We start from the raw sequence: 19689 nt of genomic DNA, 5'->3' as shown, positions 1-19689 counted from the left end.
TATAATTCCCTAATGCTTTCTCCATGTCAATGCTTTGACCAGGCATGCAAAGGAACAGGGCAACTGGGGCAGGAGGAGGCCATTAGACCCTTTGTCCCTGCTGTACTGTTCAATAAGATCATGAAAGATGTGGTTTTGGTCTCGACTGCACTTTCCTGTCTGCTCATCATAACATTTGAGTCCCCTATCAAATATTTACTGCTTTGAATGAATTCAATGACCCAACCTCATCTTTCTCCTTTCTGCAAGAAAGAATTCAACATACTAATGGCTCTTTATGGGGATAAAAACACCTCCTTATCCGTCTTAGAAGGAATATCTGTCATTCTTAGACTCTGTCCCCTTCCTTTCATCTCCTCCACAACAAGAAACATTTTCCTGGTAGCAACTCCCCTTACGTGACTCAATAAAATCAACTCTTCTAAACACCAATGTGTATAGACCTAATCTGTTCAACCTTTCTTTATAATATATGTCTATCGTGCCAGGAAAGAGTCAATTGAACTCACTGTAAATTGGATCTAACATACCTTTTTCTTCAAATAAGGAGTCCAAAATTATCATGCCTTCTGATGTTTGTTCCATTCTGACATTATGAAATTTAGCATTCTTGCTTTCGTCCTGATGCGTGAAAGATGAAAAGCTTTGGCAGCATGTCTCACTTCTGAGCATGTAACATTTACAATCAAAGTTATTAAATTTTGTAAAATTTCTCGGTTTGGTGAATGGCTCAAAGTTTGTGGTGATAAGAATACAGCAACTAGTGGGAACCTCTACACTTGCACTGTTTAAAATATCATTGAAAACCCTTTCTAGAATTCATTTGTTTAATTTATTGGTATTTGATGGAAAAATTAGGAGATCTCAAACAAGTGTACAGTTTTGGATACTGTAGGGGGGAATGGCCTGTCAGGAAAATATAGCACTAACAGCCAGGTTTCTGGTACCATGATGGCTCTACTGTAATGAGGGATATGTCAGATTCCAAGTGAGTGATTGTAATAGGGGGCTATGTAGTCTGGGGCACAAACTGCGGCTGTTGGCAAGACTTCGGGATGGTGCGTTGCCTCTCTGGTGCTAGAGTCAAAGATGTCTTGGAGATAGTGCAGAGTATTCTGAAAGTGGAGAGTGACCAGCAGGATGTCATTGTACACGTTGGTACCAACAACATAGGTAGGGAAAGGGATGAAGTTTGGCAGAGAGTATATCGGAAACTAGGCAGGAAGTTAAACAGTAGGTCCTCAAGGGTAGTAATAGCTGGACTGCTACTGGTGTCATGTGAAAGGGAGAGTAGAAATAAGAGGAATTATCAGATAAATGCATGCCTGAGGAGCTGGTGCATGGGACAAGGATTCAGATTTTTGAACCATTGGGACCTTTTCAGGAGTAAAAATGGCCTCTTTAAGAGGGACGGGTTTGACCTGAATTGGAAGGGAACGCAATATTCTTGCGGGGAAATTTGCTAGTCCTACTCGGGAGTTTTAAACTGATAACTGGGAGTTGGGAACCAAAGTGATAGTGGGAAAAGGCTGAGGCTGGTACAGGAGATAAGGGGAGCAAGTCAAATAGTCAAGGCCAACAAGAGCTTTCAGAGAATGAGATAAGGCTGATAAATTAAGTTACATTTACCCTCAATGCAAGAGGCCTGACAGGTAAGGCAGATGAACTTAGGGCATGGTTGGGAACATGAGACTGGGATTCATAACTATTACAGAAATGTGGCTCAGGATGGACAGGACTGGCAGTTTAATGTTCCAGGGTTTAGATACTATAGGAAGGATAGAAAGGGAGGCAAGAGAAGAGAGGGGTGGGTACCATTTTTGGTTAGGGAGAGCATTATGGCTATACTTTGGGAGGATATTCCTGGAAGATCATCCAGTGAAGTTATTGAGAAATAAGAAAGGGATAATCACCTTGCTGGGATTGTATTATAGGCTCCCAGTAGTTGGTGGGAAATTGAGAAGCGAATATGTAAGGACACCTCCGATATCTGTAAAAAGAAAGGGTTGTAATGGCAGATTTTAACTTTCCAAACATAGACTGGGACTGCCATAGTGTCCAGGGCTTGGAGGGAGAGGAATTTGTTAAGTGTGTACAAGAAAACTTTCTTATTCAGTATGTGGATGTACCTACTAGGGAAGAAGCAATACTTGACCTTCCATTGGAAAATAAGGTAGGACAAGTGACTGAGGTGTGAGTAGGGGAGCACTTTGGGGCAAGTGATCATAATTCAATTATTTTTAAAATAAGTTATGGAAAAGGATAAATCTGATAAAAAAAATTAAAGTTCTAAATTGCAGTAAGGCCAATTTTGATGGTATTAGACAGGAACTTTCAAAAGTTGATTGGGAGAGGCTATTTGCAAATAAAGGGATGATTGGGAAGTGGGAGGCCTTTGAGGATGATAAAACAAGAGTTCTGAGACAATACGTTGCTGTTAATGTGAAGGGAAAGGCAGGTAGATGTAGGGAATGCTGGATGACGAGAAGAGGTTGCTGGGTGGGAAGTGTCAAAGATTTGGATACAAGAATGGATGTGGCTATCAGTAATCATCCTCCTGTCTCCCATCCATGCTTCCAATCATTCCCAGATTAGGAAAGATTGAGCTCTCTACTACCCTCCCAAACTGATAGGCAAGAAATTTAATTCTACTAGTCAGGAGGACTTCCATTTTTCTTGCTTCCTGGAAACACAGTCAATTGAATGATGGTGGAATAAGGTCCACTTATGGGCCTTAATTGGTGACAGGTTGGGAACGCTGACCACAAGTCTTCCAGCTCAGAGCCTTAGTTCTGAGCTGGCAGGAGGGGGGTGGGCATCTCCCTGGTGCCAACCTGCCTGACTACTTGTCACTTTCCCTGCCACTTCTCAGGAGTGGAATATCCATTCTTGAGAAGGAGAAACTAAAACTAAACTGGAAGGCTGCAGACATTTCTAAAGTACTGTAAATAAAACTCCTGTTCAAACAGTCAAACTGGTGTCAGCTCTGCACATCTTTGAGCTAAAACGCATAACTCTCTTGAAAAAGTCCTTGTTGAATGCAGATTAACTGGGTTCTTGATGGGATACGAACTTTCCAAATGCTTTTTAACAATGTCAGCGATGCTAGAAAGTAAATGTTATTCTGTGGAATATCAAGTTTTTATGACAAATAAATGAAATATTTTTCAAGTTAAAAGAAATGTTTTCTTGGTTTTGGTTCCATGTTAATTATTAATTTAATTGTTTGTTTTGCAACCTAAAAAATTAAATTAGTACAAAGGAATTCACTGCTTTTAATTTTGTGCTTTTGAATGCTTCAATGTGATTGGCTACTTTCCCTGCTTGCTGTTAGCATGGTTGCTACATTGATGGGTTTTGCCTTGAAATAGTGCCCAATTTTAACCATTGTTACCTTGAGAAATGATAGAGGGCCGTTACTTTTAATCACTACAGCCCTCCGAGTAATGGTACTCCTGTGGTAGTATTAGGTAAAATATTTCAGAGCATTGATCCAGTGACAATGAAAAAATGGTTTTCTTCTTAATAATGGAGACTGGAAGGAATGGAGATGATGCAGTGCATCCTGTAGACTATTTGTACTGCAGCCAAGTGCGGAGGCGATGAAGTGAATGTATTGATAGATGGTAACCTGAAATTTACTTGGTTAGCCGAAATGAAATTAAGTTAAATGAAGTGAGGAGAAAACGAATGAAACCTGATAATAATCTAATTATTAGAAAGGTCACTGGTTTTTAAAAATGTTTGTGTTCAGCCGAAGGAATGTGTACGTGTTTTCATTAAGCATTAAACTCAGCAGTATTGGACTAAACTATAATAGTAATGCTGGAAAAGCTAAAGTTTTGTTTAAAATAGATACAGTGAACCAGATGTGATAATGTGGACTATTTATCAGCTGAATTTGTAATTGTCACAGAATTGTGCTGCATAAATATAATACAGTTGATTGGATGACGTAAAAGTGGTGAACAGCAAGCACAAGTTTTATGTTAAAGCTCATGAAAAGCAAGAGATAAGTGTCTTCCCGCGAAGACACAAGCAAGTCTTTATGAGATAATTGATCAAACTGACTGGAAAACGTGATACATTTGTGATGTTTGGCAGTAGTCAAACTGATCATGTGTTGGAGACTAGATAATGTCAAAACAGCTTCTTTATATGAAAAGAATATAAAACAACTTATCTCACAGCAAAAATTTAGCTTGTTCAGCGGGGTCAATCGATCAATGATGAGAAATTGAGATGGAGCAGGCTGATCACGTGTTCTTTTCTGATCTTCGGACATGTGCATGTAAAATAGTTCACTCATGATTGTTGGTATTGCATGGGTAAGATTTTTGCAGTTTTTTGTGTACTTTGCTTTAATAAATAAAATCAGGAATATTCCTTTGTTAGAACTGCCTTGAATATTGTATATCTAGAGTAAAGCCGATAGACCAGGAAAAGTGGGATTAAAACCCTACAGATACAAATTGAATCCAGAGGCAGGAGCTCAGATCAAGCTGTCCTGGATAGTATTGAACTTTGAATGTTGTTGTTGCTCCATTTTAATTATGACACATTCTGAGAATACTATAACGTTCTCAAGATAAAACCAGGCTTGTGTGTGAATATGTGGAAAAAGCAAGAGTGTAACTATTGTACCAGGTATTCAGGAATGATGCTACATTTCTTTAATATTGTTGCTGTAACTTATCGATTTGATAATCTGGTGATACGTTGATGCACCATTTTGCTTAATGATTTTTTGCATATGTTTCTCACACCAGTGTGATTTTCAGCATATGTCTTCAGCATTTTATCTTTTTCTTGACCAGAAACCTAAGTAAAACCGAAGAGAGGAAACAGAATCTGGAAGTCAAGCTCTGCAGTGTGGGACGCAAAGTTGCCGAACTTAAAGAAAAGTAAAAGTTTATTTGAAGATATTTTTCAGAATTAGACTGTAATATTATGATATTATTTCAATATTAATATTAACTCAAATCATAACAGAACCAAACAGAGAAGGGCGTCATATTTCCCAGCTTGTCTATAAATTTCTTTGGAATTATCCAAAACTAATACAAGATTGCTCTTTTCTTTTAATTAAATTCCCTTTATTCCGTGATTTAAAATTGCCTAAAAATGGCACTGGGCTGAATATTACAATATTTTAGCAGAGTTTTGGCTATCTGTCTCCATGAGGCTTAGTGAGTTTTTTCTTATCTTCCCAAACTTACCTCATTAACTAGCTACCACACCCCTATGGCTCACTCTCATTCAATGATAGTTAGATTTTACCATTTGCTGTAGCTGGAAGAACTCACCACTCCTGGGATATCCCAGAATAGAATGTCAACCCTGGCACCAATGCATCTTTAAAAAGCTGTTACACTCTGTGACATACATTGGCATTCCAGAGCTGCCCTACACAATTCATCACATTTGTCCTGAACTTGTCAGAGAAGAATAAATTGGTGCCCTGCTTTGTGGCAGGGACCTGGAAGTGCAGAGGTGGGGGCCACAACTCCGATACCTGTGTCACGCCTGACCTTAGATTACCATCCAGGTCAGTGTGATCCCTGCCATCTGGAGGTTTGACCAGCAGTCGGAAAAAGGTCCTTTTCCGCTCTGCCAGGTTAAGTGCCATCACTTTCTCTCTGCTACCTCTTACTCACTGTATCCCTGCAGCTGCACCCACTTCCCACCAAGGCTCATGCTGTACTAGTCTCACTGTTGCATGAAATATCATCCCCCTCTCACTCATCCATCCCACATGACCCATCTGCATGATCTCTGTGCTTCACACTCATTCGATTGAGAGGACTCACCATCCCTCACCCACCTACATCAGTATAAATGGCTGTACCACGCACATTTATCTTACTCATTCCCTCCCTTTCTCTAAGTCCGGGGGAAACAGCCCATAATAGAATTGGAAGAACCAAGACGGCTGGTGGTGTGACCGACATTTGGCTCCTTATACCAACAAGGTGAAGCTCCTATCCTTGACTGCTCCAGGCAGTTGCCTGACCATGTTCATGGTGCAGGTGTAATGCTGATGTAGCTTGCTGATGTGCAGCAACATGTCCATCCCCTGGACTTTGGTGACTGCTGACAGCCATAACAAGCTGTTTGGCTTTGTGCCTGTGTTAAAAGGCAAGGCATGGTGAGGCGAGGAAGAGCAAGTAGAGCTGGTGTGAGCATCCAAGTAGACACAAGGTGAGTGGTGGTTTAGGAGAGCAAGCAGTCAGCCTTGGAATGCAGCCTGCTCCAGTCTGTCAGCCAGGTGCCTGTCACAATGTGCACAGTATCCTTACAGCAGAATCTCAATGAGAGGTGCTGGTTCTCTTCAAAGTGTAGCATTGAAATCCAGAAGTGTTGCAAGTGGAACGGAGCTGTGTTATGATGGTATGGAGCTGCTGGCGTGTGTCAGATGCCAAGGTCTGTGGATGTGGGTGAGTCTCCTCTCCACCTATCTTCTCCGTTATCCATCTTCTATCCGCCTCTCCTTCTCTCCCTATTTATTTCAGAATCCCCTTGCCCTCCCCCATTTTTGAAGAAGGGTCTCGACCCGAAACGTCGGCTTTCCTGCTCCTTTGATGCTGCTTGGCCTGCTGTGTTCATCCAGCTCTACACCTTGTTCTCTGTGAGAACCTCTTTTGGACGCCAGGACTTAATGTCAAGAAAGTCCGCACTGGATTTCTTGCTCAATTCTTCTAGATTTCTCAACATAGCCCACATCATAGCCCAGTGTCTGCCTCAACCAGTCCCCATATCAAAGTATTTTGCACTTCAACAACCCTCTCTCTGCAGAAACTTCTTCAAATCTAATCTCACTATTTCAGTAATTATTTTAGATCACTGATCTTTTGTGACTGACTGTTGATGATCATTCATTGCATTTTAAATGCTTACTACTTGTAGTGATTTAGACTAAAATTGTTTCACCATTTGTTTAAATAGATTTCAGGTCAGAACAACTGAAGCAGCTAAATTAGAAGCAGAAGTAAATAAAGCTCAGGAGACCATAGAGGCAGCTGAAAAACTGATTGGCCAACTTGATGGGGAACACAGAAGGTGGAATGCGCAAGTAAGCTTCATTCTTGAAATTCGACAAAATCGTTTGAAACGTTATATCCTGGTAGTCTTCCAATTGTAATGACTTTCTTGTGACCACATGAGAAGAGATATTTCTGTTGCAATTAGGAAGTACAGTTTACAATTTTGATAAGGCTAACAGCCAGATTTATTGCAAATTACTGGCATAGACAGTTCCCTTGCAAAATTGCACCAGAACTTTTACTATTGTCTTCAGCATGTGTGGTTAACATGTGAAAACTAATGGCTTTGTTTTTTTCTGTTAAATGTGCAACTTTAAGTTGTAACTTCATCGAGACCCATTCATTTTCAATGGGATTTTGAGAAAAATGTAGAAATCACAACATGGAAATAAGCTTAGCCAGACATATCTCTGTTAATATTCACCCCACAACAGCAATTGTGCTGCTTGTATATCCCCAATATGCTGATGCATAAGAATGGGTGTTCCCTGATGTTGAGCATCATTATCTGATGTTGAGTTCTGTTCAAAAATAATATACGTTTAGAATTTTGTTATTAAGTTAAAATATTCAGATTCATGATTTCATTAAAATAAATGATGTGCGTCTTATGCTGATTAAAAATGACTTTAAGATTAAAACAAACCGTAGTGTCCTGATGTGATAAGACTTCAATTTTATTATTTGAAGTTACTCTTGATTGTCAGACATCACATTAGTGGCTGGAGACCAGTTTTTGTTTGTGTTTGAACACATCCATGGATATCGTTTTTGCGTTTCTCAACTTGGCAACAGTGTGACCATGAAGGCAAATTGAAAGCTATTATTTGCACTGTTGTGAAATATAGTAGAAAATGTATATTTCCATGTAGCAGTGTACATGCAGGAGAAATGTTACATCTACTGAATTATTTTGTTTTTTTAACACTGCAGTGAAGAAAATGAAGGAATGCAATAGTGCTAGGATTGACCAGCACAAAACCCAGATGGGGAAATTGTATTAGGTCTCTGACCGGGCAGAAAAATCCCTGTGAGAGTTAACATTAAATCTGTCATTTTAAAATGATCAGAGCTCTTGTAAAAACAATTGAGTCCTAAATGATGAACAATTAATTTGTTTGAATTATTCTTGAACTCAAGTAGCTATGCCATGATAAAATTGTAACAAGCACTTTCTAAATTTATGATTACATTAAAACTATAAAAGAGGTCTCCCATTTAAGACTGTGATGAGCAGATTTTTTTTTCTTCTGAGTGTAATTAGTATGTGGAATTCTCTTTCTCAACAAACAGTGGTGGCTGGGTCATCAAATTTATTCAAGGTCCTATTAGATTTTTAACGTACAAAAGAGTGAAGAGTTGCAACGGACAGACAGAAAAGTGGAGTTGAGACCGCAGCCAGATCATCCATGGTCTTATTTAATGGCAGATTTGAAGGTTGCAGCTTTGACGTTGTTGGCCATATTATTTTGCTTCAGTTCCTTTCCAGTATCATCCAGTTGGTTGGGGTTGCACTTGCCTAGTCTCATTCTTATCTGTCTAAACATGGCCAAAGGATAACCTACAATGAATTCTATTCCTGCCCCTGTTTTTGAGTTGTTACTTCAGGTATTTTCTAGCGATATATTCTTGCGCCCTCCTAGCTCTCATGTACATGTATCCCAACTAATAATAATGTCACAGCATTAGTTTGAGCCCTTCACTCTTAGCTCAATTATCATATTACTTACCTGACATCCAGTATTGCATGTCCTTTCTTGTGTACAATCCAGTTCACTTACTAACCTGTACTTTTTAATATACATGGGCTCTTTGTCAGGCCAGGAGGACTGCCTGCCTCTTGATAAGCCAATCTTCAGCATTGACAACATTTTAACATAAATTTATAGTCATTATCCCGATTGCTGACAGTTCTGGCCCTGAGACCACATGCCCTGGCCATGACTTCTGATCTCTCTCTCCCTCCCTAATTTCCCTCTCAAAACATTCATCGTTTTAAAGTTATACATTGTCTAATATTCATATTTTTATTTTGAATTCTTATTTCCATTTTTATAATGCAAAATATTTATATAAATTTGTGCTGTAATTTTCTATTCCTGAGGGGAAGGCATTACAGGGTTACAGGACAATTACAGATAAGGAAAGGCATTCATCCATATTAGTTTATTAATCAAGAATGATCCTACAATTCCCATGTTGTAGCATCTAATTATTACCTAAATATATCCAAATCTTTCGCCTGTTGTTCTTTTCCAATGGCTGATCATAAAGAAAAGCTTCACATTAATCCTAAAGTTATCTTTAGTTTGAACTTGCTCTTCATCTTATTCCCATATTTCAATTTAAGTAGATTCCCATACCATTTGCTATTTGTAAGCATCAAATTCTCCTCTCAAGAGTCACTTTCCAGGCTGAAATCCTTTGTCTAGTTCCTCTCATAGCAAAGAAATCCGAATGTTTGAAAGCTGAACTGCACGATATGCATATCAAAAATCTAGGTGCACAGATCAGTAGTCTCAGCAGGATTCCTTTGTCCCATCATTACCTGTGTATCTAGATTTTCAGTGGGAGAATTCTGGTATGAGGGTTGCTTTGTAAAATAGTGCCTTTCCAATGTAGAATTTGTGTGAAGTGAAAATATTCTAATTTCACTGAAACTGCAAATCTTGTGTGAAGTTCTCCGAAGCTTTTAGTTAGTTTGTGACCCAATAAATTTGATTCTTCCTGTGAAGGAAACATGCATTTTAAACAGGTTAGGAATATATTTACAGGCAGTGAATTTGACTACTCCTGATACAATGTAACTCATGCCCACTGAATCCTCACGTATGCTTTTGTCATCTCTGGACTGCTTTTCATCAATGTTTTCTTGATTAGCCTCATGTGTTTCATCCTCTGCAAACTCTTAACTCATTTGGTGTCCTGCCAACATTATCTGGTCTTTAGTCCTTGCTACATTGCACCCCACATTGTGGCTTCTATTGGATCTCTGACCCCAGTGCATTTATTTCAAAATATTCAACCTTGTTTATGAATCCTTTTATAGCCTTCTCTAACACAAGACCAACTATACTCTTTGGACTTCGTTTAACTATGTATCCAGTGTATTTCTATGCTGCATTATTAAATGCAGAACCTCAGCCATCATGCCCCCCAAGTTCAAAATTATCACAATTCACTACAGGTGGCAGATAAAGTTCAGATTTGATTTTCAGTGAATATTTTGTGATGTAGTGATGCTACTCATTAAAACATGGCTCATGGGAAAAGGAATTCTGTCATGTTATTAGGAGAAAATATTGTTAACAATTCTAACATTCTGATTTAGAACTCCACACCTGCCTACCATTCCCGGTCACTCTTTGGTGGCTCCACAATAATGTAGCCCAAATCTTCCAGTCTTTAGCTTATGAAAATTGGATGTGCAGAAGGACATGATGGAAGTATTGACTTATTGACCTTCATAGGAATTATCTGAGAGGTTTCAACTTCCAATGGGGAATTACCCTGCTTCTTGTGATTCTCTATGAAAGTCTTTGACTCTGAACTAGAGTAGGAGAATTTGGATTGTTCTGATGAATAGTTAACCAGAAATTATTGAAAAAAAATCCAGCCCTACTCCAGGGTAACTCCAGAATGCACACCCCGATCATTCACAATAAACCCCACTGAACTTTTCTACTCTGCACCATCCCCAGAGGGTAGGATAGGAGTAAGTTGGCTTGAATTAGCATTATGATTACTGGGGCTAGAAGTGATAAATAATCCTGTTTTTCTTCCAGTGATCCACTACAGGCAATTGCAACTGTATGAAAGTTTTGTGAAGATAGTGCTAGGGTCTGCTGTGACTTCACACTACCAACCCCTTCCACTAAGAGGGACCTTATTAGTTTGCATATCAAACATTTGGTCAATACTCAGTATCTAAGATCTTCTAAGATCATGTAAGTATGTCAAGTTGGGCAAAGTGGCAGCGATCTCATTACCCTTAGAACTGTGCCCTCAGGAGGATAAGGAAAGGGAAGAAAATAGGAAATGAATATTTCTAACTCTTCCTTTTATAAATCTTTCTAGGTAGCAGAGATTACAGAAGAATTAAATACTTTGCCGAAGAGAGCACAACTGGCTGCTGCTTTTATCACCTATCTGTCTGCCGCTCCAGAAGATCAGCGAAAAGCCAGTTTAGAAGAATGGATGAAATTATCAGGGCTTCAAAGTAAATATCAAATGTATTTTTATTAACTTTTTCCAGTCATTGATCAATATGTTGATGTGCATTTTTGTGTCCTTTCCTCTGTTACACTAGTCAAAAGGCATTTATTCATATTTTCCTAGCATTTAATATTATTAAGACACCAGAGGAAGAGAATAAATTGCTTATTATATTTTTCTTTTTTGTTTTGTAATCTTAACTTCCTACATTTTGAAATTTATGATATTAGGTGATATTAGGTTTAAGATGAGAGGGAAAGATATAAAAGGGACCCAAGGGGAAACTTTTTCACGCAGAGGGTGATGCGTATATGGAATGAGCTGCCAGAGGATGTGGTGGATGCTGGTACGATTACAACATTTAAAAGGCATCTGGATTTGTATATGAATTGGAAGGGGTAAGAGGGATATGGGCCAAATGCTGGCAAATGGGACTAGGTTTATAAAGGATATCTAGTCGGCATGAACGAGTTTGACTGAAGGGTCTGTTTCCATGCTGTCATCTCTATGACCCTATAATTCTAGATTTTCTATCTGTAATACTGAAACTTTAGTCATTCAAAATTAGAACAGAGTCATAATTGTCAGACTATACTACAAAGGTTTATTTTGTTAGCTTGGAAATATGGAAAAGTATTTAATTAGAAAGTTCATCTGCTAAACTGATATGAAAATTGATGGTTGTCCAAACTGTAGCATTTGCAGATATAGATAGTTGGGACTTTAGATGCCTGGCCTGAGTTTTGTATTAGAACATGTGAATTGGATTATTTTACTTTTAATATAATCCTGGTTGCATAATACACAAGACTCTGAATAACCATCAATAACTATTTTCTAATGGGATGAATCTGTCCCTGAATACCTGTAACCCTGCTCTGCTGTAGTAATAGTGGAAGCTAGAATCTCCTACAAATCTTGGTGAACATCCAGTGTTACATCTGCGTTGTCAGCTCTGCTTGTCCATTCTTCAAGCAGCAGCTGTTTCTTTATATGTATCTTCATGACCTAGATGAGTATGAATGCACAATTTCAATATTTGGAAATATCTTAAGGAGGATAATGGGACTTTATATGGCTAGTGAAATGGACAGAAACAGTGAATGAAATTAAATGCAGTTTGAAATGATTCACTAGGGTAGGAAGAATGAGTTGAAGCAACATATCTAAGATGAATTAGTCTACTTGATTGACAACTCATCCATAATCTCATTCACTCCTTTCACCACACCATATAAAGTGGCAGCAATGTGTACCAACTGCAAGATGCACTACAGTAACTCGCCAAAGCTCCTCCATCAGCACCCTCCATACTGCAACTTCTACCACCTAGAAGATGAGGGAACAGATACATGGAACAACCACCTGCAAGTTCCCTTCTAAGCGACACACTGTCCTGACTTGGAAATATATCACTGATTCTCACAGTTTGCTGGTAGTGTCCTTACATTACAAGTATTACAGCTGTTCACGAAGGCAGCTCACCCACCACCTCCTCCAGAGCAATTCATATGGACAATATAAGATGGCCTAGCCAGTAGCATCCACATCCCATAACCAAACAAAAATATAAACTAAAAGCTACAGTTCTAGATGGAGTACAAGGAACAGAGAGACCTTGGTGTATGTGCACAAATCGCTGAAATTGATAGAGTGGGTTGAAAAGTAGTAGAAAAGGCAAATGAGATCTTAGGCTTTATAAAAGAAGCTTGGGTTGGGATTTTGTCAACAGTGTGCTATTCCTAAAGTGATAGCTGCAACTTTGCGCAACTTACGTTCTCTTCCTCTTTTGCAATCACTTAAAAGGAAAATTCCTAACATTGTCAGTGTGCATGGAAGAAACATGGCAGAGAAACCTTTCAGTGGTGGGACTCACTTTTAAATGACAATACAGCAGCTATAGGTTGACTAGAAAAGAGCTTCCTGGTCAGATCTGGAGTCTCTGTTTCACAGTTGAAGTTTTGTTGCCCAACTGCATTGCTATTAACTAAGAAAACTTGAGGGAATGGGTGTTTTAAAATTTAGATTTGATGCATAAGTATTTCTTATTGCATTGATTTCATGTTTTTCATATGAGCATCACTGTAACTTGTTGAGACTAGCTTAATCAGAAGATTATTTGCACCATTATGCTTCATGGTTGGCATGCATTGATTGTTTCAAAGGAATTCAGGACATTTCTATTTGTGGAAGAAATAGTAATTTTCTTTGCTTAATCTTTGTTGAATGATTGTGCTAGTGTCCAATTTTGTACTTGCCATTCTTTGCGACATGGCTGAATTTGCAGTCTCAGCTTTCCCTCCCTTCTATGCATTGTAAAGGTCACTGTCCAAGATCACTCTCATTGGGGATAATTCCTCAAAATTCTGCAAGGATTCTTAAAGCCTACAGCTTGAGGTGGATGAGCATTTGGATAGAATTGGCATCATTGTTTACGCACTTCATTTTCTCATTTTCTCTTAGGCAGCTTGCTGACTTTCTTCTCCTTCCCCCACCTTGCAGTTGAGTTGCCGAGCCTCAGTCGCCTATGCCTTGATGACACAAGGTGCCATGCTGAACAGCCGATAGCTTTCTCCTCCCAGTCAGTGTTGTCAATATACCCATGCTTTCAGGCATCTTTGAATATTTCCTTATGCGTATTCCTTTTATTCCCGCTTTGAGAGTTGGCCAGCACTGAGAAGAAAACCTACTAAGGTAAGCAATTTTCAAGGATGCAGGCCCATCCATTGGAGTTGGTTCTTCAGGAGCAAGGCTTCATTGCATCTTCATGGATGCCATTGTTGTTAGTCTGGCAGTCCTCCCATTGGATCTCCATGGTTCAATGTAGGCTCTGCTAGTGGAAACTCTCAAGGATCTTAATGTGACATCAGTAGACTGCACAATAGACTGTATTTTACTGCAGTACGGAAGATAATCAACACAGCAGCCTTATAGGCCAGGACCTATGCTCACTTCCAAAGGTCGCTGTTGTCAAAGATGCACTGTCACAGTTTGAAGAAGGCAGCACTGGTGTTGCTGTACTTATTCATTGATGGAAGTCTCTCAGCAGAGGTGGTTGGTGGAAAATGGGAAATTTTGTACATTCTCCAGAGCCACTCCATTGGTTCAATGTGCTCAATTGACCTGGAGAAGCTTTGTGGAGCACCTCTGTCTTGGTGATGTTCAAAGGATCATATATGAGATGTTGAAAAGGTTAAGTGTTCTCTCCATTGCCTGTATGGAGTAATCTGCAAACTAAAGGCCAAGGGTATCTGTGGAGATGAGGTTTGGTTTTGCCTCGAAGTGAACAAGGCTTGAAGCACTCCCTGTCCAAACGATATTGATAATGACATTGCATGATGTTCTCTCAAGTGGGGTGTATGATGATGCTCAGGTTGATGATGAAACAAGAGATACAGGTGATTACACAGCCTTGTTTTACCCTGGCCTCCATGCAAGAGATACTTGTTTCAAGTCTACTACTTGGGACAGTAATGTCTTATGTAGGAGTCTCAGGATGGTGACAAACTTCAAAAGGCAGCAAAAGCACTGGAGGAAGATCCACAAGGCTTCTTCAATTAGAGAATCAAATGCCTTGATCAGGTAACTGAAGGCAAGGAACAATTCTAGATGTTGCTCTTGAGGTTTTTTTCAGGACCTGTCTAACCACGAGGAATATGTTCTTAAAACACCTGGGTGCTTGGAAGTCACACTGGATTTCCAGGAAGAACTCCTCAGTGACAGCACATAGATAGCTGAGGAGGATCTTACCCATGATAGATAGGAGGGAAACCCCTCTATAGATTTCACAATCAAATTGATTTCTCATCTTGTATATAGTCATAATGGTCATGTTCTTGAAATCTATGAGGATACCCTGTTTGTTTCAGAGATGGAGGATGAGCTCATAGAGTTGTGATCTGAGCTGATAATTACCAGTATGGTAGACCTCAGCAGATATACCATCTGACCCTTGAGCTTCTTTGGTTTTCATTTGTTGGATAGCCTACTTAAGCTCATCGATGGTTGGTAGATCGCTGAGAGAATCCTCCACAAGGTTTTGTGGGATCATTTGGAGGGTGTGCTCTGATACAGTGGATTCCCATTTGAGGAGAAGTTTAAAATGTTTCTTCTGAAGCTGAAAACTGGCATTGGCATCCTTGAAAAGCTGGGTGCTGTCCAGCAATTTTCCAGTTGCTCTATAGCTGACCTTCGTTGCCTGGAAGAAGATGTGCATATCATACTGATCACCATGAACCTGAATCTCATGTATATTCTCCATTCACAATTGTCTTTCATGTCAAAAATGTGTCATTGGACTTCAGACTTCTGTTGGTGGCACATTGCCGTCATTCGCTTGGTATATAGGTGGCTTTGCCAAATGATGAAGACTGCTTACTTTTGTTCTGAATCATAGGCCTGAGTGTCATTGGCTCATTGGCATCAAACCATTCCTAGTTCTGTCTTGGAGCAAGCCTGATTTTCTGAGATAGCAAGAACTGCAGACGCTGGAGTCAGACATAACAAAGTGTGGAGCTGGAGGAACACAGCAAGCCAGGCAGCATCAGAAGAACAGGAAAGTTGACGTTTTTCCTGACCTGAAACGTCAACTTTCCTGATATTCTGACACAGGTGTCAAAGATGATGGACTTGAAATGTTCCTAATATACCTGGATGGAAGTAGCATCAATGGTGGGCAATTGCTCTGGTGCACTGTACAATTGGTTATGCCTTTGTGACTGGGCTAGGAACTCTTCCTACTGCCCTCGATCCTTCAAGCAGCAACATCTATCTTTCTCTGGGTCTTTTGGCAGTAGATGGATGTTCATCATTCTCGTTCAACACAACGCAAACGCACCTTTACCTGAAATCCAAGTTTTGCATTCTGCCTAATTATGTCATTCTGTATACCACTCTTCTTCCTCTTTTGAGCTCCAAAAAATCCTCCCTCCTCAATCCCAACCTCAAAGTACGAAAGCAAGGAGGTTATGATGGACTTTTATAAATTATAGATAAGGTCTCGGCTGCCATATTATATCTAACTCGGGGCTCTGCCATTTAGGTGGAGAGGATGGAAAAAAGATTCATGAGTGTGGCTGAGGGATGGGATGCTTCTGTTACATGGTTAGATTGGAGAAGCTTTCTTTTCCTTAAGGTTTGAGAGAATATTTGTTGGAATTGAGAGGAAACTTGATGGAAGTTTTCAATGTCATGATGGGTTTGGACAGTGTAGAAAGGGAAAGTCTGTTCCAATAGAGGATGAGCCAAGACCAGAGGACATTGATTTAAGGGATTGGCAAAGGAATCAATGGTGGTGAGGAAAAGATTGTTCATACAGCAAGTGTTTAGGATTTGGGATGCACTGCCTGAGACTGTGGTGGAGGCAGACTCCATGCCTTTTGTGAGCTTGACAGGAGGACATCGGAGGTTGTGGGGTGTGTAAATGTTCTGCTTGTTCTTTGGGCTGGAAATCGTGTCAGCTTCCTTCATTGGCCCCATTTCCTCACTGGGCCCATCCCTCAAAATCAACCTTCCTCTCCTCCTCTTATGGTCTCAGCCCCTCTGGCTTTTCCAGTCTGACCCTCCGACACAGTGCTGTCCATGTAGGCCCTCCTTCAAACTTCATCATGAGGCCCTATCTGGGATCCTGCCGCGTATATTTCTGGGACTACATGTAGTGCCATCAGTGATCACAGATTCTGATATTGTCACTGAGACTAAAGCTGCTGGCTAATTAGATTAGTCTCCTGAGTAAGAGGCAGAAGTTTACAGAATGTTAATTGGCTGTGGGAGCGACAAATATCGGTGGGAAGGTGTTCACCACCAACTCATCAGCCATCTGGCTGCCCACTAATTTTGCACTGCACAGAATCAAAGAAAATAGCTTCTTCAATGCAGGGAAGCATCTATGGGTAATTATTTATTTCTTCTTTGTAGTTTCTGACTGAGAAGAGCTCCAAAGTTCTATATTAGATTTAGCCAGAAGGAAATATAAGCTAGGAGGAACAGGACAATGTATATTTGTTGGTGACATTGTACTGCCATTGGTGAAAATAGTCGAGAGTAATTTGTTGAAGGTGAAGGTGAAGAAGAAAGTGAGATGGAACATTATCTGCACAGTTATAATTACCTTCATATTTGTTTGAGCAGAATTTGATCTTCGTCATTTTCTCTACACTGAAAGTGAGCAGTTGATTTGGAAGAGTGAAGGATTGCCGTCAGATGACCTCTCTGTGGAAAATGCTCTTGTCATCTTACAGGTAATTTAACTCATTTATCTGTCCTTATTGCAAACGCTGTTAATATGTCTTAATTAAAAATGAGTTCTATTTGATCTGTGCATAAAATTTTTGAGGCAACAATTTCAATAAAAATACATACATAAATTTAGAAATGCATATAATTTGTATAAATAAAATCCTTCAGCTGATTTTATTCTCTTGTATTTTGTTATTGACTGTTTCCTAACAATTAGTAATGTGTTGACATCCATTTGAATATTATCTTCTAAGTCAATTTATTTAGCCCTTGTAAAATTAGTGAAGGTATAAATTATATAAATTATATTGTATTTTTTAATCTATACTTCAGTTTACTAAAACTGTTTGCTTCATTCATTATAGAAACCAAACTCAAAAGTATTTGAAAATACAGAAGAACAATTGGAAAGTTTCTTATCAATTGTTCTCTGTATTTCTTTAATTGAGAAATAAAATTAATGAGTAAGTTGAAACTTAAGATTTAGCAGAAACGGGATGGTTGGGTGGCAGGACTGTAATGGCTTATTGAAGTAAAGTGACTGGTGCTTTTGGCCAGAAACAGATACATTCTTCACAAATTAATGCAAATCAAGTTTCTTCATCTCATTATGTCAAAGGAACCCCAATTGCATTTTTACCTGGGACTGAATGGAGAAACTGCTTTCACTTTACCATCATGTGAAAGCAGCTTGGCATAATCCCTCCACCTTCTGGTCAAACATTTATTCCTGCCCACTGGTCAACTGCCATTTTCTGAATGTTTCAAGTAACAAGCTGATCAGTGACCTGCAGGTGCAGCTCAGGGGTAAAAAGTGCCTGGGTCATGAGCTTATGTTTGTTCGTCCAAATTTTGCCACTCTGCTCCTCCAATTCACATACGGAATAGATTGGGAGATAAAATTGATGAGAATTTCTACAAAGGTGGGTATGCATACTGTTACAAAGCCTAAATATTTATGCCATCTTTCAAATTATAGCTCAGTGAAAGTAAAACTCAGTTGTAACTGTCAGTTTTAATATTTTTGAATGAGTATTAATGTTTATTTGCATCTGTTTGCTAAATTGGCACTAATTTATTAACGATTATTGAATGGAGTCTAAGCCTTTTGTAATTATTAAAGATTGTTGAATTATGCAAAATACCTGAACTTCCAGTTATCAATAATCAACTGATATTGTTTTTATTGCTTTATTCATCTTTCTGCTTTGTAATTTGGAATGTTATTTCTGCGTTGATTACATGTCATTTCTTAGCTTATATTAATGCCAATAATATTTTTATTTATTTTTCCATCATTCACTGCTTCTCAAATAGATCAATGAGTTGAAAATCAGGATAGGAATTTGGTGCCTTTGGAATCTTTTCTATGTTCCTGCTTATTTTACACTGCTATACCTTTGTGAAATAGGCTGAATATTGTCACTCAATATGTGAATGCCATGCTTCCTTCATAACAAATCCAATTTGTACATGTAATGAAAGCTGACATTATCGTTTTATTGGTTGTAGCCATAGAATTACTTGGCCCAGTACATCCACAAGTGCCATTGAGGATCATTTGTGTTATAGTGTGAAACTGCATCAGCTGTTGAATACGTATGGCTTCTGGCAGACGGAGTGATTCTGTTTGTGCACTTTACTAGATTTTAACATATTATCATAGTTTCCTTTAGTTTAAAAAATAAAGATATGCCCTGGGAATATAATTTCTTTCTCAATGAACTTTCAAATTAGCCTATTTAAAGCAATGGTGTGTTCAACATTTTGAAAGAAAATTACTAGTTAAAGCATCACCTTTTGTTTAGTGTTAAAGTATTGTGTCAGATAAAATTTGAGGTCCTTCATATTTTGATTTATTAACAAACATGAATTATGAGCAAGGTACCCACTTACTTTTCAGATCCTATTTTCTGCTTTGTGGTATTAATTGTATCATGTGCAAGGCAACTATTCTGTTGAATCTTAATTAGGAAGCATTATAGCTGCCTAAGATTAATGATCAATTTTAGTTAATTTTTGGTTTTCCACCGTGACCTTTCTTTATACAGAAAATACAACTTATAGAACATGGAAGATGATTCTATGAATAAACAATAATTCATACATCAATTTTCATACATTATTTGATAAAATATTCAGAAGATAGCATTTAAATGCACCTTCCTTATACATTCCTAATTTTGATGGATGA

General features: G+C 38.8%; 1 protein-coding gene across 3 annotated transcripts in view; it reads left to right on the top strand.

Annotated features, from left to right (window-relative positions):
• LOC109928522 (cytoplasmic dynein 2 heavy chain 1) overlaps nucleotides 1-19689 on the top strand; it is a 534366-nt gene that overhangs the window by 223875 nt on the left and 290802 nt on the right. For all 3 annotated transcript variants that reach the window (XM_048597671.1, XM_048597673.1, XM_048597672.1), the window contains exons 61-64: nucleotides 4818-4904; nucleotides 6946-7072; nucleotides 11121-11262; nucleotides 17388-17497. In XM_048597671.1, coding sequence (XP_048453628.1) covers nucleotides 4818-4904; nucleotides 6946-7072; nucleotides 11121-11262; nucleotides 17388-17497 — 466 coding nt within the window. The remainder of the gene's footprint in view (nucleotides 1-4817; nucleotides 4905-6945; nucleotides 7073-11120; nucleotides 11263-17387; nucleotides 17498-19689) is intronic.

The sequence above is a fragment of the Rhincodon typus genome, chromosome 6 (genome assembly GCF_021869965.1).
Source record: "Rhincodon typus isolate 14 chromosome 6, sRhiTyp1.1, whole genome shotgun sequence".
NCBI classification, from domain to species: Eukaryota; Metazoa; Chordata; class Chondrichthyes; order Orectolobiformes; family Rhincodontidae; genus Rhincodon; species Rhincodon typus.
Note: the sequence above shows the minus strand (reverse complement) of the source record. Positions and strands in the feature narration are given on the sequence as shown.